This window comes from Chinchilla lanigera, unplaced genomic scaffold (genome assembly GCF_000276665.1).
Source record: "Chinchilla lanigera isolate Chin_1 unplaced genomic scaffold, ChiLan1.0 scaffold00002, whole genome shotgun sequence".
Lineage (NCBI taxonomy): Eukaryota > Metazoa > Chordata > Mammalia > Rodentia > Chinchillidae > Chinchilla > Chinchilla lanigera.
The window spans coordinates 32778705-32800981 of record NW_004955403.1 but is presented as its reverse complement, the minus strand read 5'-3'; the positions used below and the strand labels follow the sequence as shown (position 1 = coordinate 32800981).

Below are 22277 nucleotides of genomic sequence, written 5' to 3'. Positions count from 1 at the left end.
TTCCTCTTGGATGTTCTCTTGGGTTGTTAGCCAGGGTGATCATCTACCACACTGTGAGGTAACCTTATAAAGAAACACCTGTGCTGGGGAACCTAGGCCTGCCAACAACCATGGGAAAGTAAGTAGACAACAACCATGGGAAAGTAAGTAGACCCAGAGCTTCTCCACCTCACTGGAGCCTTTAGATGAGCTCACAACCCCCAACTACAGCTTGACTGCGACTTCATGAAAGACCCAGAGAAATTCCTGACCCACAGAAAGTGATGCAATAGATGCTGTTGTTTTAAGCTTGGGTAAATTTAGAGATAATTGCTTACTTGACAGTAGATAACTAATGAGCTACACACTGGACAAATTGTCGGTTAACTGGATAAAAATGAACGTTTCTTAATCAATCTGAAAGATACAAAAATTTATTTGTTCTTCATACGAAAATTTGCTCTATTTTGTTAAACTATTTTCACGGGGCGGGGAGTATCTACCTTAGGCAAATAGCAAACTGCAAACATTTAAGGAAGAGGCACGAAGCTGGAAGAAAAAAAGGGAAGAAATGCTGGAAAGAAAAAGGGCTTGTCATCATTTGCAATCATAATGGTCATGATACACTGATTTGGGGAGACACAGTACTTATAAAACAAGTACACTCAGTTACTAAATTAGTAAATACATATAGAATTTTAAAATAAAAATATCTAATAACTGAGAATTGGAACTTTTATACAATCTTGTCCAATAAATAATATTATTCAGCACCGTGATTCGAGCAGTAACAGCCTAGTCACAGGTAACGAGAGGATAAAGTCTGGGTTTAACAAAATGTATAATCCACATTTGCTGTTGCAACTGACAATCTAACGTGACCCTAACTTCATGTGTTTTGCATTCTTATTCCTGGTAAGTACGTGAAGAACCAAAAACTGTGGTTCAGCATTAATATTCTCACTACCTGAAAAGCAACACTTGGGCCTAAGCAAAGTAACTCTTGCTGTTTCTTGCCTTCATTTCACAATTATGCCGGGTCACTACCGGGGATCCCAAGCCGACCTGTATCCCAATAGCCTAGAAACAAGAACACCTTTTCCCGCCTCCTCACATTGATTTTTCATTTTAATAAGCCACCGCTGCTGTCACTCAAGATGCTTTACACTGTCATTGGTTCTAAAGTCTTGCTGGTCTGCCAGCTTCTGCCAACTGGCAAGCACCGGCGGTCTATTTCCGAGAAGGAAAGTGAGGGTGTATAGGCAACAAACATAAAAGATCTGCAGTATTTAGGCTGCAGCTTGTACCTGAGCGACCTGCGATCTCCACCGCCGCCGCGACGAATCGGCCTCTAGGTGGGGGCTTTTAGCCAAAAAGAAAGTGACTTAGCCGGGAACTGGTGCCCAGGCCATGGAGAAGCCTGTCCAAACTTCACGTGTTCACGCCGGTGAAGACGACGGTGTTGACGTTGCCAGAAACACCACTAGACCCCTGGGAACACACAGCACCTCAAGCTGCTGGAGTCAGCACTGCCGACTGTCCCAGTTGACATTTCCTATTGTTGCCGGAAGTGACGTTGGAGTTCTGCCCCTTAAAGAAGAAGCATTGTAATTCCTGCTATTGCAGATTCGCCATAGATTGCTTGTTTCTCGCTTCGAGATCTGAGCCACTCTGACCATCCAAATTATACTGACTTCTAATCTGCAACTTAATCTCCAACTGGCCGTTGCTCTCGATGGACTCACGGCCCCTCAGGGCCTGGACGAACGGCGAGTGGAATCTGCAGCGCGGAATCCCGGAGCGCGGAGCAGCGCCGCCTTGAAGGTCCGGCCGCGGTGCGTGGCGGGCTGGAACCCGCCGCCGCGAATACAAACGGTCGGCGCGCTTCTAGCGCCGCGGCGCCGTGCCGGGGACTGTCTCCCGGTACTTGGGCTTCCTTCCCCTCTCCTAGCTGGGCTCTGCCTGAGGCCTTGAGGCCGCTTCGTTCTCCGGTGGCTGCTGGGGAACCCGCGCTTGGTGCGAGGTCGCTGCTCTCTGCCGTCCTGAGCGGGAGCCCGCGCGCGGCGAGTTCTCAGGTCTGCGTTTCGTCCTTTTCAATCCCGCGGCGGGAGGGGAGGCCTCCTGGGCTCGCCAGCTCCTGATAGCTGCTTCTCTCTCATCTGGGCTGCACTTAGGGCTGGGAAGCTACTGACTTCCTATTGGACGCTGCGAGCGGAGCGTCCGTCCGCCTCCTCGGAAAACTCACCGTCAGGAGGAGCCGGGAGGAGTTTGTGTTTTCCTTGCCCGCGCTTTCTTGATGTTGCAAATATTCCTCCATCTTTCAGTCTTTCGATCTTAATTCTTGTTGGATCCGGACTTATGGCTGTCCCAGACTGTTCTGCAGAAACACACCCACATATTCTTACCAAGTTCGATGTGAGCGCAGCGGTGCCTTTACGCTCTTTTACTGAAGCGCGTTCCTTTCCTCAAACTTCGCTTACCTTTTGTAACAGTATTTCTCTCACTTATTTTTGCAAAAACAAAATGCACATTTCATTTTTACTGATCTTTGTTCCTCTATTTCGGACACTTTTTTAGGTGATACAGAGGGTTATGAGCTATAAACCCTTACCCCTCCACCACTGGTTGTTACAGTCAGTCTAGCTGCTTCGTGCGGAACAGAAGTCACAGAATCCAGTAACACCCCACTGACAGTCATTATTTTAAATGACTTCGAACTGCCATGAGGTTGAATTGGGTTAAAAATGTCAAACTGCTGTGGTACACGTCTTCCAGAAATGCACTGGGGCAATCTGACTTGTAGACAGAACTGTGGAGAAGGCGAGGTAGCAATATTGCTACCTTAATGATAGAAAGTAGTATCTCCTTTTTTCTTTTAATTTTCTTCGACAAGGACAGTAAAGTAAAAAATGTTCATTCGTTTTATCATAGTAACAAGTTACTTTTCATCTCCGGATTTGCGGTTGAGTATGTGCAAGGGATAGATTGGCTACTTTTAATATCTTAATTTTAGTGTTTTCCACTATTTTAATAATTTTTGTCAGTAAAGCCTTCCTTGGAAATGAAAAGCAGTAGCTATCTTTCTGTAGTGCTCACATTTGCCAATCCCTTTAGTTTTGCTATACTTTTATTACCAATTTCGCCTACAGATCCTAACTATCTTGGTGTCTTACTTTTCTTCAAAATGTTTATTCTGCTGTTACTGAAAAGGATGTGTTCCAGAGAAATACTTTGTGCTCAAAAATTTCATTTCCGGTGGTAGAAATAATGTGTCCCAGGATATCAGAAAAGGAAAGACGGAAAGATAGCAGTGTTAGACAAAACAAAATTGTACTTACTGGGAAGATAGAACGTACACTTTGGAGGACTAAGAGGGGTCTGTGGAAAGAGATACCCTTAAAGTTAATGAATGTCGAATGGGAAGAAGGCACCTGAGAAGGATTGTGCTGAGTTAAATCGGCCGGAACCTAAAACAAGCTCAAACCTGCAGACGTCATCCAGTGTTGATACCCAAGTATAGGGTTGTTTTTTTTTTTTTTTTTTTTTTTTTCAGTTACAGCTAAATTAGTTCCTACTTCATCTTTCCCAGGAACATAAGGGCTAGTAAGAAAATATTTTTCTTTCCCAGTACTGGGATTTGAACCCAGGACCTTCACATTGAACTATATCCCCAGCCATTTTTTATTTTTTCTTATTTTGAGACAAGGTCTCCCTAAGTCACTCGTGCTGGGCTCAATTTGTGATCCTCCTGCTTCAACCTCCCAGAGTGCTGGGATTACAAGTGTATGCCACCACATGTGGCTTAGTGTAGAAAATCTTTTACTGCTTCCATGTGCCCATTTAATCTCAGACATCCTAAAAGATGTTAAATAAGGCTGATGGTCTTGGCCAGTACTTTGTATAATTTGCTTTCAGGATTACTTCGTCTTTTTTCCAGTTAATTTGATGGTACCTGAAAGACCGTCTGCCTAAAAATGTAAATGGTTATTAATTGGCTGAGAAATAGTGACTGAAATGTCCATATTTAAAAGTATACTCAGCAACTCGTTTTTCATCACCATTTATTGGAAAAGACTTTTCCTCTGCTGCTCAGTATCACCTTTGACATACACCTGTTGTCAGTCTGTGTGTTACCAGATTTAGGGGTGTGGGAGTCTCCTAGAGGTGCTTCCTAGGTTCTTTCTGTCCTGAGTGAAGAATTGGTCAAGACATGCACAAATTGTAGCAGAGTTTTGTTAAAGGCAGGAAAAGGGCTCTGCAGTGCAACTCTGGGCCAGGTAAAAGTAGGAAAAGAAGTACACCCTACAATATGAGGGCGGTTACCGTGCAAGAGGATGTAGTGGCAGAGACTCAATTCGGACTGTCCTTTTTGTGTCACCCACTGCTCATGCTGGTCAGGTATAGGTTATCCTATGGAGAACCTGCTCAATTCTCAAGAGAAGTCCACGAGCAGGGCTTTGGTAACCATTCTGTGCATGTGTCCTGGGATTTTGTAATTACCAGCTCACACCTAAGTCCCCAGCCAGCTTGGCCAAGCCCTAATCTCCTGTCTTATGTGCATTGATTGTTTCTGGACTTTGTTCTCTATTACTCTGTACATCTTTTCACTAATTCCAAATTTGCTTTTATAAAAAGTCTTCATACACAGTATGAAATTTAAGTCTTCTAATTTGATTAAGATTTTGATAGTTAATCTTTAGCTTTTACATTTTCATATAAATTTTAGAATCAGCTTGTCAATTTCTAGCCCCCGCCCCCAAAAAACTGCAGCATTTCTTACAAACGGTTTATCAAGGCATAAACCACATCGTAACTTGAGCAGTATGTATAATTTTCCTTCTGAAATTTTCTTTTATTTTATATACTGACTCTATACTCACCAAATCTTTGTTCTCTTAATATGTTTTATGTTGATCTCTGCCTCACATGCTGAAAACTTTCTTTTCATAGTTATGGCCTTTGTGTGTATATTCAGTTTTAAGCATGCGTACCTGAAAAGAGATGCGTAGCAATAGTTAGTGCTTGAACTGTATTTGCTGCAAGCTTATTGGCTCAGACACTGACCTTCTCATTGGAGGTCTCCCTCAGGTGTCAGCCTAGTTTTAAAGTATTTTCCCCCTAGGTTTATTTATGTTGCCTAGAGTAGAACCTGACAATCTGGTGCCAGAGAGGATATAATCTTAGCAGTTTCTTAAAGCTGAGGTATAAGAAGAAACTATATTTTTATTTCCTTGTTCCATGTTATTTACCTTGCCTGATGTTTCCAAATTTGATACCTCTTCAGTTCAGACTGTAAAATTCTTTTATCAAAGAAGTAGAAAGGTAGTTGCTTAACTGAATAAATTGTGGGTGAACCCTAATTTTTTAAAAAACTCATTTATTTTTATTCCAAAACAGGCATCTGGTTGGCACCCATTTGAAGGGAGAGCCATAGGAATAATGACTATTTCTGTACTAAATTTCTTTTTGTCTCTAGTTTTTACTGAGAGTATTATGTAGTTTCTATAAGCGTCCAAAATAACCATTAATCAAGGTTGTTTCAACTTGATGTGTCTTTCCAAGTGATATTTTTCAAATTTAAATATGTGGAAAAAGGTCATGAATTGTAATAACATGAATATAAGGCAAATTTATCTTTCATAAGGCAAAACATTGAGCAGTACAGTGGAAGTTTATTTTATATTCAGGAATTTCTAGTATATAGATTATAAGCAGTGAGTACTTGGCCGGAGGGGAACGAATAAGTTAGGAGAAATATAACTAGAATTAGTGGCCATCGGAGGGATATATAAAATAGAATAGAGAAGCTTGAAAGCATACACAGATTTAACCAGTGATTCATGGATTTTTATTTTTAGGTGAAAAATTAAGTGTTGGAGCTGAGTCTAATGTTAAATAATGGCAACAGGTGACTTAAAAAGAAGCTTACGGAAACTAGAACAAGCACTTCGCTCGTTAAATTATCCTAAAGAGGTGGATTATGTTGGGTAAGCTATACTAGCAAACTTACTTGTCTTCATTTTGCTAAAACTTTGGGATACTATATGACATAGGAAGAGTACCTAAAGAAAAATGAAAGTTTTTGTCTGTGTCTTACCTAAATTTACTTTGAAATGGTTAAAACATTCTGGAGAGCAATCAATTCAGGAACTTCTTTATAGGCATGAATTAATGAAAAATCTCAAGCCAAAACATTTAAGATGTTTATAAACAATATATGTCAATGTAGTGTATTATCTGTGTATAATTTTAAACCTATAAATATGTAATTGATTTTATTACTCATATAGCCTACTACTCTCATATACCTTGGATGGTATTTCTTTTTTTTAAATAAATCTCTAATGAGCAGAGATTGCTACCATTTCTTGTCAGTCTCTGTTTATTCATCTATGGAGCATAGGTTTTATACTTCTAAACCATGTTCAGGCCAGGGATATAGCTCAGCAGCATAAGCACTTGCCTGGCAAGGCTAAGGTCATGAGTTCGATTCCTGGTACCTAAAAAATAAAAATAAACCATATGTTCTTTTTGATAGGGAAAATTCTGGTGATATTTTCTATGGCAACCTGTACCATCCTTGGAGATTAATCTTATATATAGTATAGCAACATGTACTTTTCTATTCAAAAATAGACCAGTATTTTCCTGTTTTCTGTGTATGTTTATGCTTATCTAATATGATATAGTTGATTTTGAGGGTGTTTTGTTTTTATTTTTGAGACATGGTCCTGCCAGATGGCCTAAGTTGTCCTCACAGTCACTATGTACCCCAGGCTGGCCTTGAACTCCTAATCCTCCTGCTTCAGCTTCCCAAATGCTGGATTATAAGCATGTGCCACTGTCCCTGGCTTTATGCCTTTCTTTATCTTTTAATATTTCTGGTAATTTGTAGCACATACTCTTACCCGTTATCAGTGATTGATTTATTAATATCTCCCCACTAGAATATAAGCTGAGTCTGGGACTTCGTTTTGAGCCCTGTTGGGTCTCCACATCTAGAACTGACCTGATAAGAGACTGAGTGAATGGACGAGTATCAAGAGACAAGTCCAGGTTAGGCATCTATTCAAGTATAGAGTAAAACTTGGTAATACCAGCTACTCAGTAGAATCCTCAAGTAATGGGTTTTATGTAAAAGAATGGTTATTATAATTATACACTGGGGAGAGCTAGCCCTAAGAGAAGGCTATGAATGAAAGGATAATGAGGAGAATAGAAAGTCCAGTTACTGTTATTATAGGTATTATATGTGAGAAAGAAGTTGTGAAACAAATGTAATCATAGTATCTGCCAATCATCATTTTGGGGGTGTGTGTGTGTGTGTGTGTTTGTAGTACTGAGGATTAAACCCAGGGACTTTGTACAGAGCCATATCCTCAAGTCTTTTTTATTTTTTGAAACATGGTCTCACTGAGTTGCCAGGTGGGGCTCAAATTTGTGATCGTCTTGCTTCAGCCTCCCAGAGTGCTGGGATTATAGGCCTGCACTACTGGTACCCCACTTATACCAATTGTTTTGGTACTTCAAACCAGGCCAATCCTGACTATCCTGAGTTGTGAGGACCTGATGAGATTGAATAGACAAATTTTCTTGTCGTCACTTATTATGGATCCGCATTTTACAATACATTTTAGATAAGAATGATTCAAAAATAGACCAGTATTTTCCTGTTTTCTGTGTAGTGTTTGAACATTTTCTTATTGACCCAAAGGTGTCATTAAGAATACTTTTTAGATTATTCCATGACATAAGATATTTGTAAGATATTTGTAAGATTATTGCTATCTATCTAATAAGGTATTATTAGATAGATAGCAATAATTGTTTGCAAAACCATGGTGTTCTTGAGAACCATAGGTGGTAAGTACTGTGAGTGGACTGTTGGCACTAGAGAGCAATACTACATTCAGTTTCAGAGCACACTAATGGGTTGGAAAGTAGTACTGCGTGGTGCTCTTGCTAGAGTGATTTGGAGCTGGAGACAGAATCTGGAGGGTCATGTATTGCTCAGTTATTATGGCCACAGCGTGAAGTTGTTGACACCATTTCTAATCCTTCCTTGATTATACAACTTTAAGAGTTATGCTCACTGAAAGTCTTTCTTTTTTCTCTAACAGTTTGATAAAAGGAGACACAGCAGCAGTTTTGCCCATCATCAGCTATTCTCTTACCTCATACTCTCCCTACGTAACAGAACATCTCATGGAATGCAATGTAGAGCTCATAGCAAAGAATGACCTACGCTTTACAGATACTGTCTTTAAGGTATTTTTAACCTGTGAAACGATACTTATCTTAGGTGATGTTAAATGATTTTCTTAAAAAAAATCATTTTAATAATACCACCTTAAATACAGCTACATGTCACTTAAAAATGGGTGTATATTCTGAGGAATGTGTCAGTAAGAGATTTTATTACTATGTAAATATTATAGAGCATATTTATACAAATACAGATAGTATACCTTACTACCACACCTAGGCTATACGGTATGTTAAACTTACTGCTGTTACGCAACAAATTCTTACATGTTGTGGTACTGAATAGTTTAAGTAATTGCAATACCATTAAGTATTTGCGTATCTAAACATAGAAAAAGTACAGTAAAAATACGAGGCAATAGAACCTTTTCAGTTCCGTAGTAATTTTACAGGACCACTACTGTGGTCACTGACCAAAATGTTATCTCGGCGCATCACTGGGTATGCAGCATATGCATCTGTATCACTCACATTCAATCTGTTGAGATCAAGATGCAGTTCAAGTTTGCTTTGAGAATGTTTTCTACTCTAATAATTATAGCAACTGGTAAACATTTGTCAGTGGCTATCATTTGCCCTTTTTCTGTCAAATTGTAGTAAAATTTGGTATACGGGCAGAAGTTAGAAAGAAATATAACTATATTCAGTAAAAGTTGTTCATACAATGATGGGATAATTATTTGTAAGACAGGAGTCAAACTGAGATAATTTGTTCTTTGAGGTTTGAGACCCGGTCTTATATCTACTTCTCTTATGCGAATATTGAATTTTAATCCCATATTTGATTTTCTAAAACCCGTTTTGTTGTTAATTTTTGCTCAAATGCTATAGTTTTCTTAAACATTTTTTATAGTAAACCTGTTTATCAAATCTAATCTTTAACAAGAAGGAGAATTGCATTTCATGAAATAGGAGCTTTTATATATAGCTCTATTAATCTTTTATTTGATCTTTTTTTTTTGCCACTAATCCCAGGAAGAGGTTTAACCTTCCTTTTTTTTTTGCCACTAATCCCAGAAAGATTTCATAGAAGACTAAATGGCGTGCTTGAGAAATTCTAAGGTTTCACCTAGTAGAACTATGAAAACTACTGGTCCTTTTACAAATAAGAGATTGAGTTTGAAAGACCTACTGACTTATTTAAAAGTCACATAGTAATAGAATAATTAAATACAGCTATGGGTTTCTGACATCTAGTTTGGTATTCTAATGAGTTAAGGAATTTTTCTGGTACTTCTGAGGATATTTGAACTTTTTGATGATTGACTGTGTTTTTCTATCTCTCTGGACAGCCATCTCTCTGACACACGCTAGCCATCTGTTTTCTACCTGGATACCTCTCCTACTGGGTCATGACTCATACAAGCTCTATAAATCTCTTTAGTAACCTTTAGTTAATGGCTTGATCCACCTTGCCTTCTCAAAGGTAGCTATTACTCTTCCTGACCAGGTGGCTATTTATCATTTTAGATTAAAGAAAAAAATGCCTCCTAATTATTATGTCAGTCTTTTTCCTCTTTACAGCTTCTTCGTGATCAATTTGATTATAAACCAATTTTGACGAAAAAGCAATTTATGCAACATGGGTTTGCAGAATGGAAAATTGAGATTATTTGTGATATTTTGAGTTGTGTGATGAAAAAGCACAAGGAATTGTCTCGTGTTGATAAGGTAATTTTATGAATAGATTTTACTGCTAACTTATGCTGGACGGCCCAGTATTTTGATATAGGAAAGAAGTACACTAAGTAGCAAATTATTAGTGTAATTACTGCATTTCTCAAAGTTTTGGGTGATCTCATGAAGCGTCATGTTTGCTTTAAATGCTCATCAGTTTTTACACATCTGTGACTTGAAAGTGCTAGTAATACGTTAAAAAATAGTGCATTTTCATCACTTACTTTTAAAAAGACATATAGTTTTATTCTAGTCTCATTACTTGTGAGTTATATTTCCAAAGTGAATATTTAAGTGATAGTGGAATTAACTTTTATTATGCTTTCACACAAAATTTGTTATGTCTAACACATTGTAACTGATTTTTAGAAACCTTCACAACCAAAAAAGAAAATTTCTGCTCACTCAGAACCTTCATCAAGCAATGAGAGAACACCTGCCAAACCTGTTGACATTGATGTCACTGGCAGATTGATGACTTCAGGAAAGGTAGAAAAGAAATACAAAGAAAATGTGCTCTGTAGCTTAAGAGTTATCTTATTAATGAATCTGATATTTAAGATTCACTTCTCTAAGCACTTGGTGAGACAGCTCCTCAGAGAGTATGTTATAGATATTTTTTAACAGCAAATGCCATTTATTCTTTATTCTTTGGAAAACATTTGTGAAATTACACAAAAAACATAGAAATGTAAAATTGAGCATTTTATTTCTAATCTGAATTCTGCCTCATTTTTAGGTAAAATACTAATGCCTTAGATAGTTATATTATACAGTCATCCACATTTGCTCTTAATTATGTATCTGGTCTTCCTAAAACATGAAAATATAGTATATGAAAAACCTATAATGATTTCATTCTACTAAGCAGGAGTGTAAATTAACAATTGATAACCTGCAAATAGATAATGTGGTTTGGAGTGTTTTGAATGTTTTCCTTTTGTTCATAGATGCTTCCTTTGCCTTTGTATTCTTTGTGCATTTGTGGTAAAATTAATCCAATATACTTAGAGATACAGGTTTTCCATCTTCAAGGGAGATTGAATCCAAAATATTATTTTTAAATGATAAATGTACTTTCAGCTATCTTGCATTTGTGGAAAACTTTAAGTAATTAAAGGGTAGAATGCCAGATGAAAATCAGCGTGTAATTAGCGAAAGGATGTAAAGCTGAAGTACAATCCAATGAACTTTTTCTGCCTGAATGCACTCTCAATGACTTAAAAATAAAATCTGTTTAAGATTTCACACTCCTGTGCCTTTTTAAAGTATAATTTTACCCTAAGAATAGGTTCTTACGCCAGTAACTTTTTGAAAATGTGATTGCTTTGCCCAAGTAATGAGGTCAGTAAGAAAAGGAATTGTAGGAGGCATTAAGAGTCTGTGGAATCGCTTGTATTTCTCATCGACTTGCACCTCTAAGTCACCTTTTTATTAGTTTTATATAATCTTATTTTATGAAAACTGTTAAGTGTTTCCTATTGTGTATCCTTCCACAAGTAGAAATGTGTAAATAAGGACTTTTCTTATTTATACCGGTTTTCTTTATCTTCATTGTGCTTAGCACAGTACTAGGTCCACTGTAGGAACTTATTAAATGTAGGTTGCCATAACAAGTGTTCTTCTCAATCTTTTATTTCAGTTGTCTTTTTTTTGGTACTGGGTATCGAACTCAGGACCTTGCGCTTGCCAGGCAGGCGCTTATGTCACGAAGCTCTATCCCCAGTCCCTCAATCTTTTATTTCAATATGGGGACTGAAGGGTAATTAAATTGCTTTGAAAAAGAAAAATGTAACATTTTGAGACATTACACCTGTTTTCAGTTTCTTAAAGTTCTCTTTGTTTCCCATCAAAGTTAAATGATACATCCTATTTTTAATTATCAGGAATTTAAATAAATATTAAAAGTTTTCAGATTTTTAGAAGTTACAGTCCACAAGTAGCTGTCTTTGTTTATAGGCAAAATTGAATCAGTTTTGCTACAGCAAATTGTCTCCTCAATACCTTATACAAAATTGTTTTTAATTTTTTTGTGACACACACTAAGTTCTATAGCACGTATTCAAATTATTTTAGAAAAAAAAAATAGGCAGAAGAGCCCTGTTGTATAAATGCATAGTATGACCTAGTCTTTTTTTTATCAGGACTTCCCTTTTGTCATTATGAAATTTGAATTGTTTGCTGAAGCTCTAACACATTGTGATTTAATAAAAAATTCATAATGAATCTCACACAGCTAGTTCTTGATTGTTTGTAAGTTATGTGAAAACTTATTATGGAACATTTAAAACATTTATGAGTATCATCCAATTTCAACAATTTATAAACTTTACTAATCTTATTTCATCTTCATTATAACCACTTTCCCCAACATTTTTAAAAATTCAGGTAACTTAAATACTACAAAATATAAAAATGCTTTTAAAAGTGCAAACTATAATTTCATCACATGTATTGTAATAATAGTTCCTAATATTTTGATATATATATATGAATTGTGGTAATTTAAACCTTTTTACATCTTTAAAGGGAGGCTTAGTATTCTTTTTTTGCAAAATTACTGTGCGTGTGTTCAGAACAATGTGAGAGGAAAACCCACGAAAGTATTCCTTACATATTTGTCTCTGCAGAAGAAAGCTCTGGTGATTCGCCACCTGTATAATGAAAATGATGTTAACATTCCTGAAGATACAGAAAACTCAGTCACAGATGATAATGAAATATGTGATGTGTCAGACTTAAAGGCTTCTGCAGTAAAGGTTACTGAAGCACAGGTCTCTGAAACCAAGGCTGAGGAGGAAGTAAGAATTTTGTTAAAAAGATTCCAGTGTTTCTTACTTTGATGTCTATGATTAACTTACCATTTAAACTCTGGAATATTTCTAACTGTTGGAATCATTAAGCATGACACATCACCTGTGTTATTACTCAAGAATCGGTAAGCTTTACTGAATATAATTGAACACATGTTATTTGATTCTTCTCTTTAGCCTTTGGCTATGTGTTGTGAGTCATGTAAAGAAAGGTAAGACATGGCTTCAAGGCATTTACAATCTAGTGAGCTAGATACCCACCACTTTGTATAGTGGAGGTTTTCTACCTCTTATTTCCTACACTGGTGAGTGGAAAATTGTGGTACTTCATTGCCCTGTCATTTTCCTTTCTTAGTTCTTGCTATAACAATAGAGATGGAAAAGTTCCATCTCTTAGAATATCACATTTATTATTCTTTATTGCCACAAACCTCATCATGTGTCTAATCTCTACTGTTTCTGCTAAAACATCTTTTTTCTATCATTTTTCTATGTTCTGTGACATCTATCTTAGTATATAATTAACATTTGTAAAACTGACCAGATGATCTTTAGGCTTGTTTCCTGTTTTAAGGTGCACTAAATATTGTCAGTGCACTGTCATTTTAGTCATTTCCTCTTGGCTTCATGCTAGGGATTTTACAAGAAGCTAGTTAGTGTTTAGTGACAGTTTTATTGTACTACTGGTATTGTTTAAGAATATTATGCAGATTAACTCACAAAAACATACTAAGAAGATACTATTATTATCTTGGGTTTTTTTTTGCATGAGGAAATGGGGCCATCAAATTATAAATCTCAGACAAACTAGTTTACATGTCTAAGTAGCCTACCCTCAACAGTAACTGTCTTAATTCTCATCATGTACTGCCTCTTCTAACTAATGAAATGACAGAATGAAAATTGAACTACATTGATTTTAAAGGAGCTTCAGCTTATATATTATTGTCTTTAATATTTTAAATTATTTTAGGGCATAAAAAGTAATCGCGAGATTACTGCACTACAAACTATGCTTGCGGAATGTCAAGAAAAGCTTACTAAGTTGTCTTGCATAGAGAAAAGGCTGGACTGTTTGGAAGAAGCAATGAAAGGAAAAGTGATAGTAGATGAAAAGACCTGGACCAATCTTCTAAGTCGGATCACTCTTCTTGAAACAGAAATGCTTTTGTCTAAAAAGGTATTTCTTTCCTTGATACATATAGAATATCTTAGAGACGGTAAGGTATTCCTTTTGTTATGTGTATATTTTTTTGGAAAAGCTACATATGGCAAGCATTTCCCATTAGGTAATGGGAAAATGTTTAGTTAAAGTCCACTTTAAGTTAACTCGTTTTCTTGTTCTTATTGTAGCTATTTTTTTTTCTTCATCAAATAAGATAGTCTGAGCTTTTAGTTGATAATAGTACTTGAAGTGCTTAAAATGAGGCAAGAATATATATGCTTGGCTTATGTAAACTTTCAAATTATTTTATATCTTGTAATAGCATAAATGGTTTTTCCAATTTACAGAAAAGTTGTAGAAGAGGAAAATTTGAAAATGCAGCTCTTTTTTTTTTTTTACTAACTTCAATCATGATATGAATTTCATAGAAATAGTTACTAAATTTACCATTGCTTTATTGAATCTGAGAAATTTGTTTCAATTACCTATTATCTAGAATTCAGTTTCTGTTTTGTTTGGTATGGTTTGGTTTGGTTTGGTTTGGTTTGGTACCAGGAATCGAGCTCAGGACCTTGCACTTGCCAGGCAGGTGCTTATGCCACTGAGCTCTATCCCTGGCCCTAGAATTCAATTTCTGGTCTGTTTTCTTCTTCCTAGAATAAAGTCAGTAGGCTTAAAAAGTTTACTATCTGCTTGCATCGTTAAAAGATTATTTCTTATATATAGGAATTCTTATGTATTGCTTTATAAATAAAGTTACTTAAATATTTCTTGTAACGTCATTATATTTTTATGATTGACAGTATAAAATGAAAGCACTTTCATTTTGTTTTAAATATTTAACTACTTTGCAGAATGAATATGTAGAGGTTAATGCAGTGAGTGACAACTATACTTCCAGTGGTAACATAGATCTGGTGACTCTTGGTAAGTTCTTAATGATACTAGTATTGGTGCTATACTAGAGGGCTTCCAGGAAAAGGAATTTTGGGGGTATTTGGTAATTTTATTACTGTATTCTCAAGCCTCATTTTTTAAAAGAAATTTTAGATCTTCTAGAACAAAGAAATTAATGAATCTAAAGCCAAATATTGCTTAATAAACTACTTACTTACCTTTTATAGCACAGATAAATAAATTTCAGGGTACAAAGTTGTAAACTTTTAAGAAATATGTTGGTCTTTTAGTTATTGTAGTATAATAAAGTGTTCTAAAACAACAAAAATGGACCTGTAGAATTTCTAATCTTGAAACTTAAGTGGTAGCATTCTTGTATGTGAAGGACATACATAAGAGAGAAGAAAATTTTTGGTGACCTGTGAAATATTACAGATCTCTCACACTCAAGCAGTTCATTGATGGTCTTTTCTGTTACCCACCTTCATGATGCTATTTTCAGTGTGGCAGAGTAATAAGTTTTTCTTCAGTTTTTCAGCAGCAGCTTTTATTCTTTTGATTTGCATATTCTTTTAAAAGACAAAGGTCTAAATTTTTTATGTTTATGATTAAATCATATTTATAGAACAGATATTTTGTACAATTGAGAATTCATGGAGTTAAATTTTAATATATGTAGGTCTCAGCATCATTAAATCTTTGAAGTACATTTAACAGTAACAGTACTACATTATAGCAGTATGTGCTGGCATTGTTGTAATTACTAAATTAACTTATTTAGCTCTCAGAATAACCATACAAGGTAAGTACTATTATTGTGTATATTTCATAGGCAGGGAAGTAAGGTGCAGTGAGTTCAGCTATGCCAAAGGTCACACTGATATTGAGTGGTGGACAGGTTTGAATTTGGGCAGCTGGCTCTGAAATTGTTTTGTAATCCTTACCTACTTAGTGCTCAAGCCCATTTCATTATACACAGAACAATTTAAGTGTTTGTCTATTAAGTTCAATCACCGGAGGTGTTATTTTAGGTATTAAATTTATCTTAGACTAGCAATACCAGATTTGACATTTTTCCATAGATATTCATGCATCTGTTCAACAAAGAGTAAAGCTTAACAAAAGATTCCTGAGAGCAAAATTGTTATAGTCTGTCTAGCAGATAGAAAATAATAACTACTGTCTTTAATATCTACATATAGTAGGGCCCAAGTATTTATGTGTTGAAAGAACATTGAATCGGCTATATGCAAAACATTGCCTTTTCAAACTCAATTTTGCAGTGAGCTTATTATTTTTTAGATAACATTATTACTACAGGATACAGTATACCTTAATTCTGTTTAGAAAGACATAGCTAAATTTAAGCCACTGTACTGAGAGTGATAAGATGGACCACTACCTGGAAAAGACTATAGATTATCAGTAAGGTGAACAGCTAATCTCATAGAGTGTATAATCTAGCCTAGGTAAATTGAAGGGTCAAGTTTGTAAAGCCTCATATGTGACACCTTATACATGCATGCTACTTGGAAGCAGAAGGTTTGATTTCATTTGGATGCAGAGAGCCGTAATTTGCCGCTCTAGCTTTAGAGTCATGTTCAACCGGGAATGATTTTAGTGAGGTTTCAACTTTGTTTTTCCTTTATCAAAACGATGGTGTCCCTCAGTGAGGCACCGCAGCGTCTCGGTAAGAGCGAGGTGGAAGAACATTTTAAGGACTGTACCATTTTAAGGACTGCTGGATGCTTTTGGAGAGGATTTAAAGAAAGCAGGGCTCTTCTGATTCTGGTGCTGTTAGGAAGTTTGAGGACTGATTGTAAGAATGAAGTGGAGCTGAAATTGTCAGTGGAAAACACGCACTCAGGGTCATGGAGAGAGCTGTGTCTGGGCCTGTTCTGTGATTACACGGCTCCTTTCTTTGGTTTCTTCACACTTGCCAGGTTTTGTCTTTTTCTGTTTTATGACCTCATCTATCGTTGTTTTTCTGTGACATTATTTATGTTCATGAGGGAAATAGTAACACGGGTTCACTACCAGATAGGATACCAACGGTCAGAGCTGTGTTTTGTTTACTTTGTTTTATTCCTGTTTCCCTTCAGAAGAAAAGAATATATGATTAACCAAAGTGTGGCTCTAAAAAAGAATGTGATTTGTTCCGTTGTGAGGAGAGGAGAGGTTATACATGGGCACATGAAGGAAGTGCGAGAGTAGAAAGACCAAACCATAGAGTTTTCCCCGAAGTCGTAGAGAGATTTTTATCAGCACTTACATAGTCTCAGTGAGAGTTGCTACTAAGGCACCAGTCATGATGAGAACAAGCAGCTAATTTATTTGGGATATATTTGGATGTCAAAATTGAAAGGCTGTGGTTACTGACAGAAGTAGGAGAGGTGGAGGAAAGGAAAAGTCACGAGTGACGTGTGTGGCCTCTGTGTCCGAGAGGTTGTTACTCTTAAAGAAGGAATTCAGGAGGAGAAAATTTGGGAAAAATAATGAATTCTGCTTTGATTATAATAAATTATGCATGAATTAATAAGACAGAATATAAAAAAATTGGTTGGACATACACATGGGTCCTTGACTTGGCTGTGCTGCCTTACAAATTATTGAACAGTGAAACACTCAGCTTGCTCCCTTATTGGTAAAAGGTGTAATCACCCAAGTTGGGAAAGGACCGAGGGTTATGTGAGAAGCTTTGGCTAGGTCTGGTGCCCAAACCTTAGAGGATCTCTTCACAGAAATCTCTTAGCATTACCACCGAGGCTCTCGGACTGCTTTGATCAGGAGCCCAGGGTCGGGGATGACTGGACTCCCTTGCTTTCTAACTACAGCTTGGTTACCGGTTCTTTTGATGACCCCCATGGCATGGCTAAAACAACATATGATTTTTAAACAAGATGTTACTTGTTGAACTGACCTGGCCATTGCACTTATAGCTGTTGTTCTGTATGTGCCCTACTGTGTAATCCGCTGATGCCCCCGAAGGGGCTGTCTCTCTAAATAATCTGCTGCCGGCCTAGCTTTCTTCTGCCATGAGGCACATCCCTGAATAAGGGTAAAATCTAAGCCCCAAAGCATAGGGCCAAGAGAGCCATTGCTTCACCCTTCATTCTGTCTGCCTGCGCAGCTCTGGCTCCTTCCGCCCTTCCTCTTTCCTGGATTAACATAAATTTCAAAGGACACCTGTCTGTTCTCATGGAAAATAACAAAAGATTCAGGGCACAGTACATCGTAGTTCCTTCTCAGTTTCAAATTATTCGTTTAAATTACCTGTTACCCACACCTCCTACCAAACAATCTGGATCTAGCTAGTCTACAAAATTGTGATCTTGATCCTTACGCTCAGCTAGCTGGATCAAGAGTAGGCCCCCAAACAGAAAATAATCCTTAAAGCCAAACTGCGTTCTTCCTTAAACTTTGGAATGTGGACGCTGAGAGTAAGTTAGTCACATTATGTTGAGCTGGGATTACCTTGGCAATTTCGTGCAGATTCATCCTAATGAGTAAGCAGAAGGAGCCATTCTACAAAGAAAATAGAGGAATAGAACAAATGAGAAGAAGAGCAGGCAAAGCCCACAGGTTCCATGTCTCTACATCTTGAGTTTCAAATGCACAAATCCCACCAACTGTGGGATGAAACTCTCCTTTCTTCTGCTTTAGCTTCCTGGTTAGCTGGAATTGCAGTCGTACACACCAAACCTGGCTGCCTTTTGCAATTTGTTGTGAGCCAATTTTTAACATCTAAATCTCTGTATGGAGACAGGCTACTCTCTTGAAAGAATGCTAAAAATTCATTTCTTGATCTCTAACAGTAGCTATTTTAAATTAAAATGTTGATTCATTTTCTATCTATAATAAAACTTCTGTATATTTGACACTACACTGAACGGAAAAGATAACTTAAAACTCAATTCCATCTTCACAGATGGAAAAATCAAAATGGAGAGGCCAGCAAATATTCCTCTGTCCTCTGGTTATAATACACAGTCGCCAGATTCAACCCCCAGAACCTCGACTATTAATTACTGTGGTTTGAAAGATATCTCAGAGGTAAGAAAAACTGACAGCTGCCTAGATGATTTATTTCAAAGGTTAAGAATGCAAACAAGCATTGATTTTAGTCGTATACTGTTAGCAAGAAAAATGGCAAAACTGTAAATCTTCATCTCGTTTCTGATGAGTAAATAGTACTTAATGAAATGTTTCAGACTGTTTTACATGTTCATGGTCCATTTTTAAGGATGATTTACTTTAAGAAATCGGCTAAATTTGTTGCTTTTTAAATTAAAGGAAACAACAATCCAGAAAATGGAAAGGATGAAAAAAATGTAAGTAACAGAAAGGGGCAACAGAAATTCATTTCTCTGTAGGGAATTGTACTGGATTACAGTATATAGAGAATGTGCATATGTGTTTCCAGCCTTAGCAGTCTCGCAGTCAGGTGTGGAATTTCCTTCAAGACTCCAGTGGATCATAAATCCACATACAGTTATGTGTTTGTGAGATGAGTCATTGTTTTGGTTTCCAACAAATGATGTACAACAGTGTTAATAGAATTAACAGTGGATTAAAGAATGCAAAGATATTTTTGGTTGGTAGTTAATGAAGTGTTACCCTGTTTTGATAACTGATTAAGCAGAACAATAAACATACGGAGATGGGTGGTATGGAGATATTTTTTACAGTTAAAGTATCACTAGTAAGTTATAAGGTAATACTAATCATGATACTTTAATACAGCACAAATGACATTACGTCCGATTTATAAAGACGAGTTCAAAGAAAATATAAAATGAAATTGTGAATATTATGTAAAAATTTTTAAAAAGGATATTATGTAATCAAATAACTTTAACACTACATATAATATTCTTTTAAAATTTGAAAATAATGTTATAATAACTTACGCACCAAAATTGAGTCCAGTTTTTTTCTCCTCTGGCCCTAGTGTAAAGTTTTTCAGTACTGTAGCACCTGTTCCTAACAATAAGAAAAATTCGAATTTATTTTAGATGCAGAAGCATAATTTTAACAGCTTATATCCTATTCACTATTATTTATTTACTTATACAACATTTGTTTATTCTATTGCAGGTTTGAAGAAACTGCAGAGTTATTAAAATGCCCAAGTCACTAAATGTAGAATTTTCTGCATGAACATCTGTAGGACTTTGACTACTGTACATGTTGTATATTTTAAGAACTTTCTGTGTAGTTGTAATATATTATAATATTTTATTAAGAATTTGTATCCATTTGGTATATGAGTTTTTCCATTCATTATTGAATAAATACTTTAGTATTTTTGAGCTATTCTTATACTAATTTACTCTCTCCCTTTTCTTAGGAAAAACTTATGGTCTAGTACATTGCTTTTACAGAATGAAGTCATTACAACAAGCACTGTATTTTTGTGTTGACATTTGTTGGCAGTGTGCTAAGTAATATGTTTTTTAAAGTACAGGCTTGAGGATCATAGTTTACATCCTGTTGGAAGCGTTCCAGCTAGGACTTGCATATTGTACCCCAGAGGCTCAGACGTACCGTCTTGCCATCTGTGCTGATGAGTAAGTTGTAGTGAAGTCAGAAGCACTCATTGACGAATAAAACAAAAGCACGGCTATTTCATGCTCAGTCAAAAAGTAGTAATATTAACACTGAGAAAGTAAGGCTGGAGTTCTTTTGTGGTGAAACAGGTCCGCAGATTCACTGTGAGAAATGGAGTAATTCAGTGCTGTGCTCTGTAGCACGTTTTAGGAGCAGCAGCGCAGACACCCCTGTGGGCAGCCGGGGTTTGCGGATGCACGGAGGTTTCCCGTTCTGTTTTAGTGAGAAGAAATTGTAAAAATTTTCTGAGAGAGAAAGCCTTAGAGGAAAGTAAATAAGGAGACAATTAAATTCATTTTAAATTTTTCTATGTAAACGTCTTTTTCTAACTTTGTAAATAAAAATATAATAATCTTGGGAAATCAAGAAAATTGACTATTCCTGTGAGAATAAAGCACTTTTCTTTCTTATGATCACATGATTATATTTTATTTATTCATCTGTATCTATTATGTGTAATTCAACATTGCAAATATAAAATATTTAAGATACAGGTAAAGACTTGAGAAAGCGTTTTTAGTATTCTGATAAATGTTTAGTCATTACAACTGAACTTTATGTTAACATAGGGCATACAAGCTTGAATTTAATAAACTTTTAATAATTATATAATGAATCCTGTTAGATTTTTCTATCACTCGAGAGGTACATTTATAAAAATCTAAAGAGAGAACTCCCATAGTGTGTTAATGTGGAAAGCATCAGTACCGGCATGGAGTTATAGCACCACCTTGTGGTTGGTGTGCCAATATTTTATCTTTTATCAAAACAGATGGTTTCTCATAAAACAGGATCTTATTTTGACTTCGAAAAATCTCAATTCTAGTTTTACAAAGAAACATTTCTCAGGCTTTCTTGTGGAAGACACAAATTAAGTCTCTCTCTGTAGCCTTTTTTTGTATAATGTGAATATACATACTTAGATTATTTGAAACATTTCTAATCTCCTAATTTACATTCAAGGTACAAAACATAAGTATCTATTGAAAGTATAATAAAACATTTCCTATGTATGTCATCACGTGGAAATTTACCAGGCAGGCACCTTGCCACCGAGCTGTCCCCCCAGCCCGTCACATGGAAATTCGTAATGCATTTTTTTATATTTAACAATTTAGAAAGGAACCAATAAAATCAATTCATAATGATACATTATGTTTACACTTACAAAGCATTTCTCATACTGTTGTAACAATATAATCTTTTGAAAAATAAAGCAAATTGTACTTCTTTGAAGCAATTACTAAATTATGGGTTTTTAGAAATAGTAGATTGGGGCTGGGGATTTAGCTCAGTGGCACAGCGCCTGCCTGGCAAGCGCAAGGTCATGAGTTCGATTCCTGGTACCGGAATGCCCCCCGCCCCAAAAGGTGTAGAAATAGTAGAAAATGTTTTCTCTCAGGTAATTTGGTAAGTGATTTCTAAAAATAAACTGGTTCCTTTTGATTAACTTGAAGCTCTTGAGAAACTGAGCCACGGAGGGCCTGGAGAGATCAGCTGTAGTTCTATAGTTAGCCCGTAGTAAATTGGAATTTTCACTAATTCTGCCCCCTTAATTCTTCTGTAAGCTGGATTCAAATTATGCTACCAGCAAAGAATCACTGGCTGGTACTGCCGTGTCTGCCCCATACCCTGAGTAGGTCTGGATAGGTGACGGAGGGATGCATCAGGTAACGGATCAGAAAGTGTTGAAAAAAACCTACATCCACTAAAAGTAAAGCCAAGAACTATTACACTGGAAAAAGCAGTGCTATCATACTTGCTTTACTGCTTCAATGTGTTTTCGCATAATACATTCCTTACAAAATAAAACTTAAAAGACTTTGGAGCTATGTTTCATGCCATTCATTACAGCTTTATATAATTGACCA

At 36.3% G+C, this 22277-nt stretch overlaps 2 protein-coding genes across 7 annotated transcripts in view; one reads left to right on the top strand and one right to left on the bottom strand.

Moving 5' to 3' along the window:
• Positions 1-2155, bottom strand: part of Fbxo8 (F-box protein 8) — a 46858-nt gene extending 44703 nt beyond the window's left edge. The window contains exon 1 of the mRNA XM_005373536.2: positions 1287-2155. The gene's annotated coding sequence lies outside the window, so the exon portion shown is untranslated. The remainder of the gene's footprint in view (positions 1-1286) is intronic.
• Cep44 (centrosomal protein 44kDa) lies at positions 1967-20905 on the top strand. 6 transcript variants are annotated; one of them, XM_005373537.2, is made up of 11 exons: positions 1967-2054; positions 5838-5966; positions 8100-8247; positions 9769-9915; positions 10291-10410; positions 12552-12722; positions 13708-13914; positions 14754-14826; positions 18725-18849; positions 19090-19127; positions 19894-20905. In XM_005373537.2, exons 2-11 carry the CDS (start codon positions 5878-5880, stop codon positions 19934-19936), a joined length of 1161 nt encoding a protein of 386 aa, XP_005373594.1. In that variant the 5' UTR covers positions 1967-2054; positions 5838-5877; the 3' UTR covers positions 19937-20905. The 6 variants fall into 6 exon arrangements, with proteins under 6 accessions (XP_005373594.1, XP_013368716.1, XP_013368724.1 ...); XM_013513262.1 differs by having other exon boundaries at positions 9751-9915; XM_013513277.1 differs by lacking the exon at positions 1967-2054 and adding an exon at positions 6927-7035 and having other exon boundaries at positions 5879-5966; positions 9751-9915.
• Positions 20906-22277: the final 1372 nt, after the last annotated feature.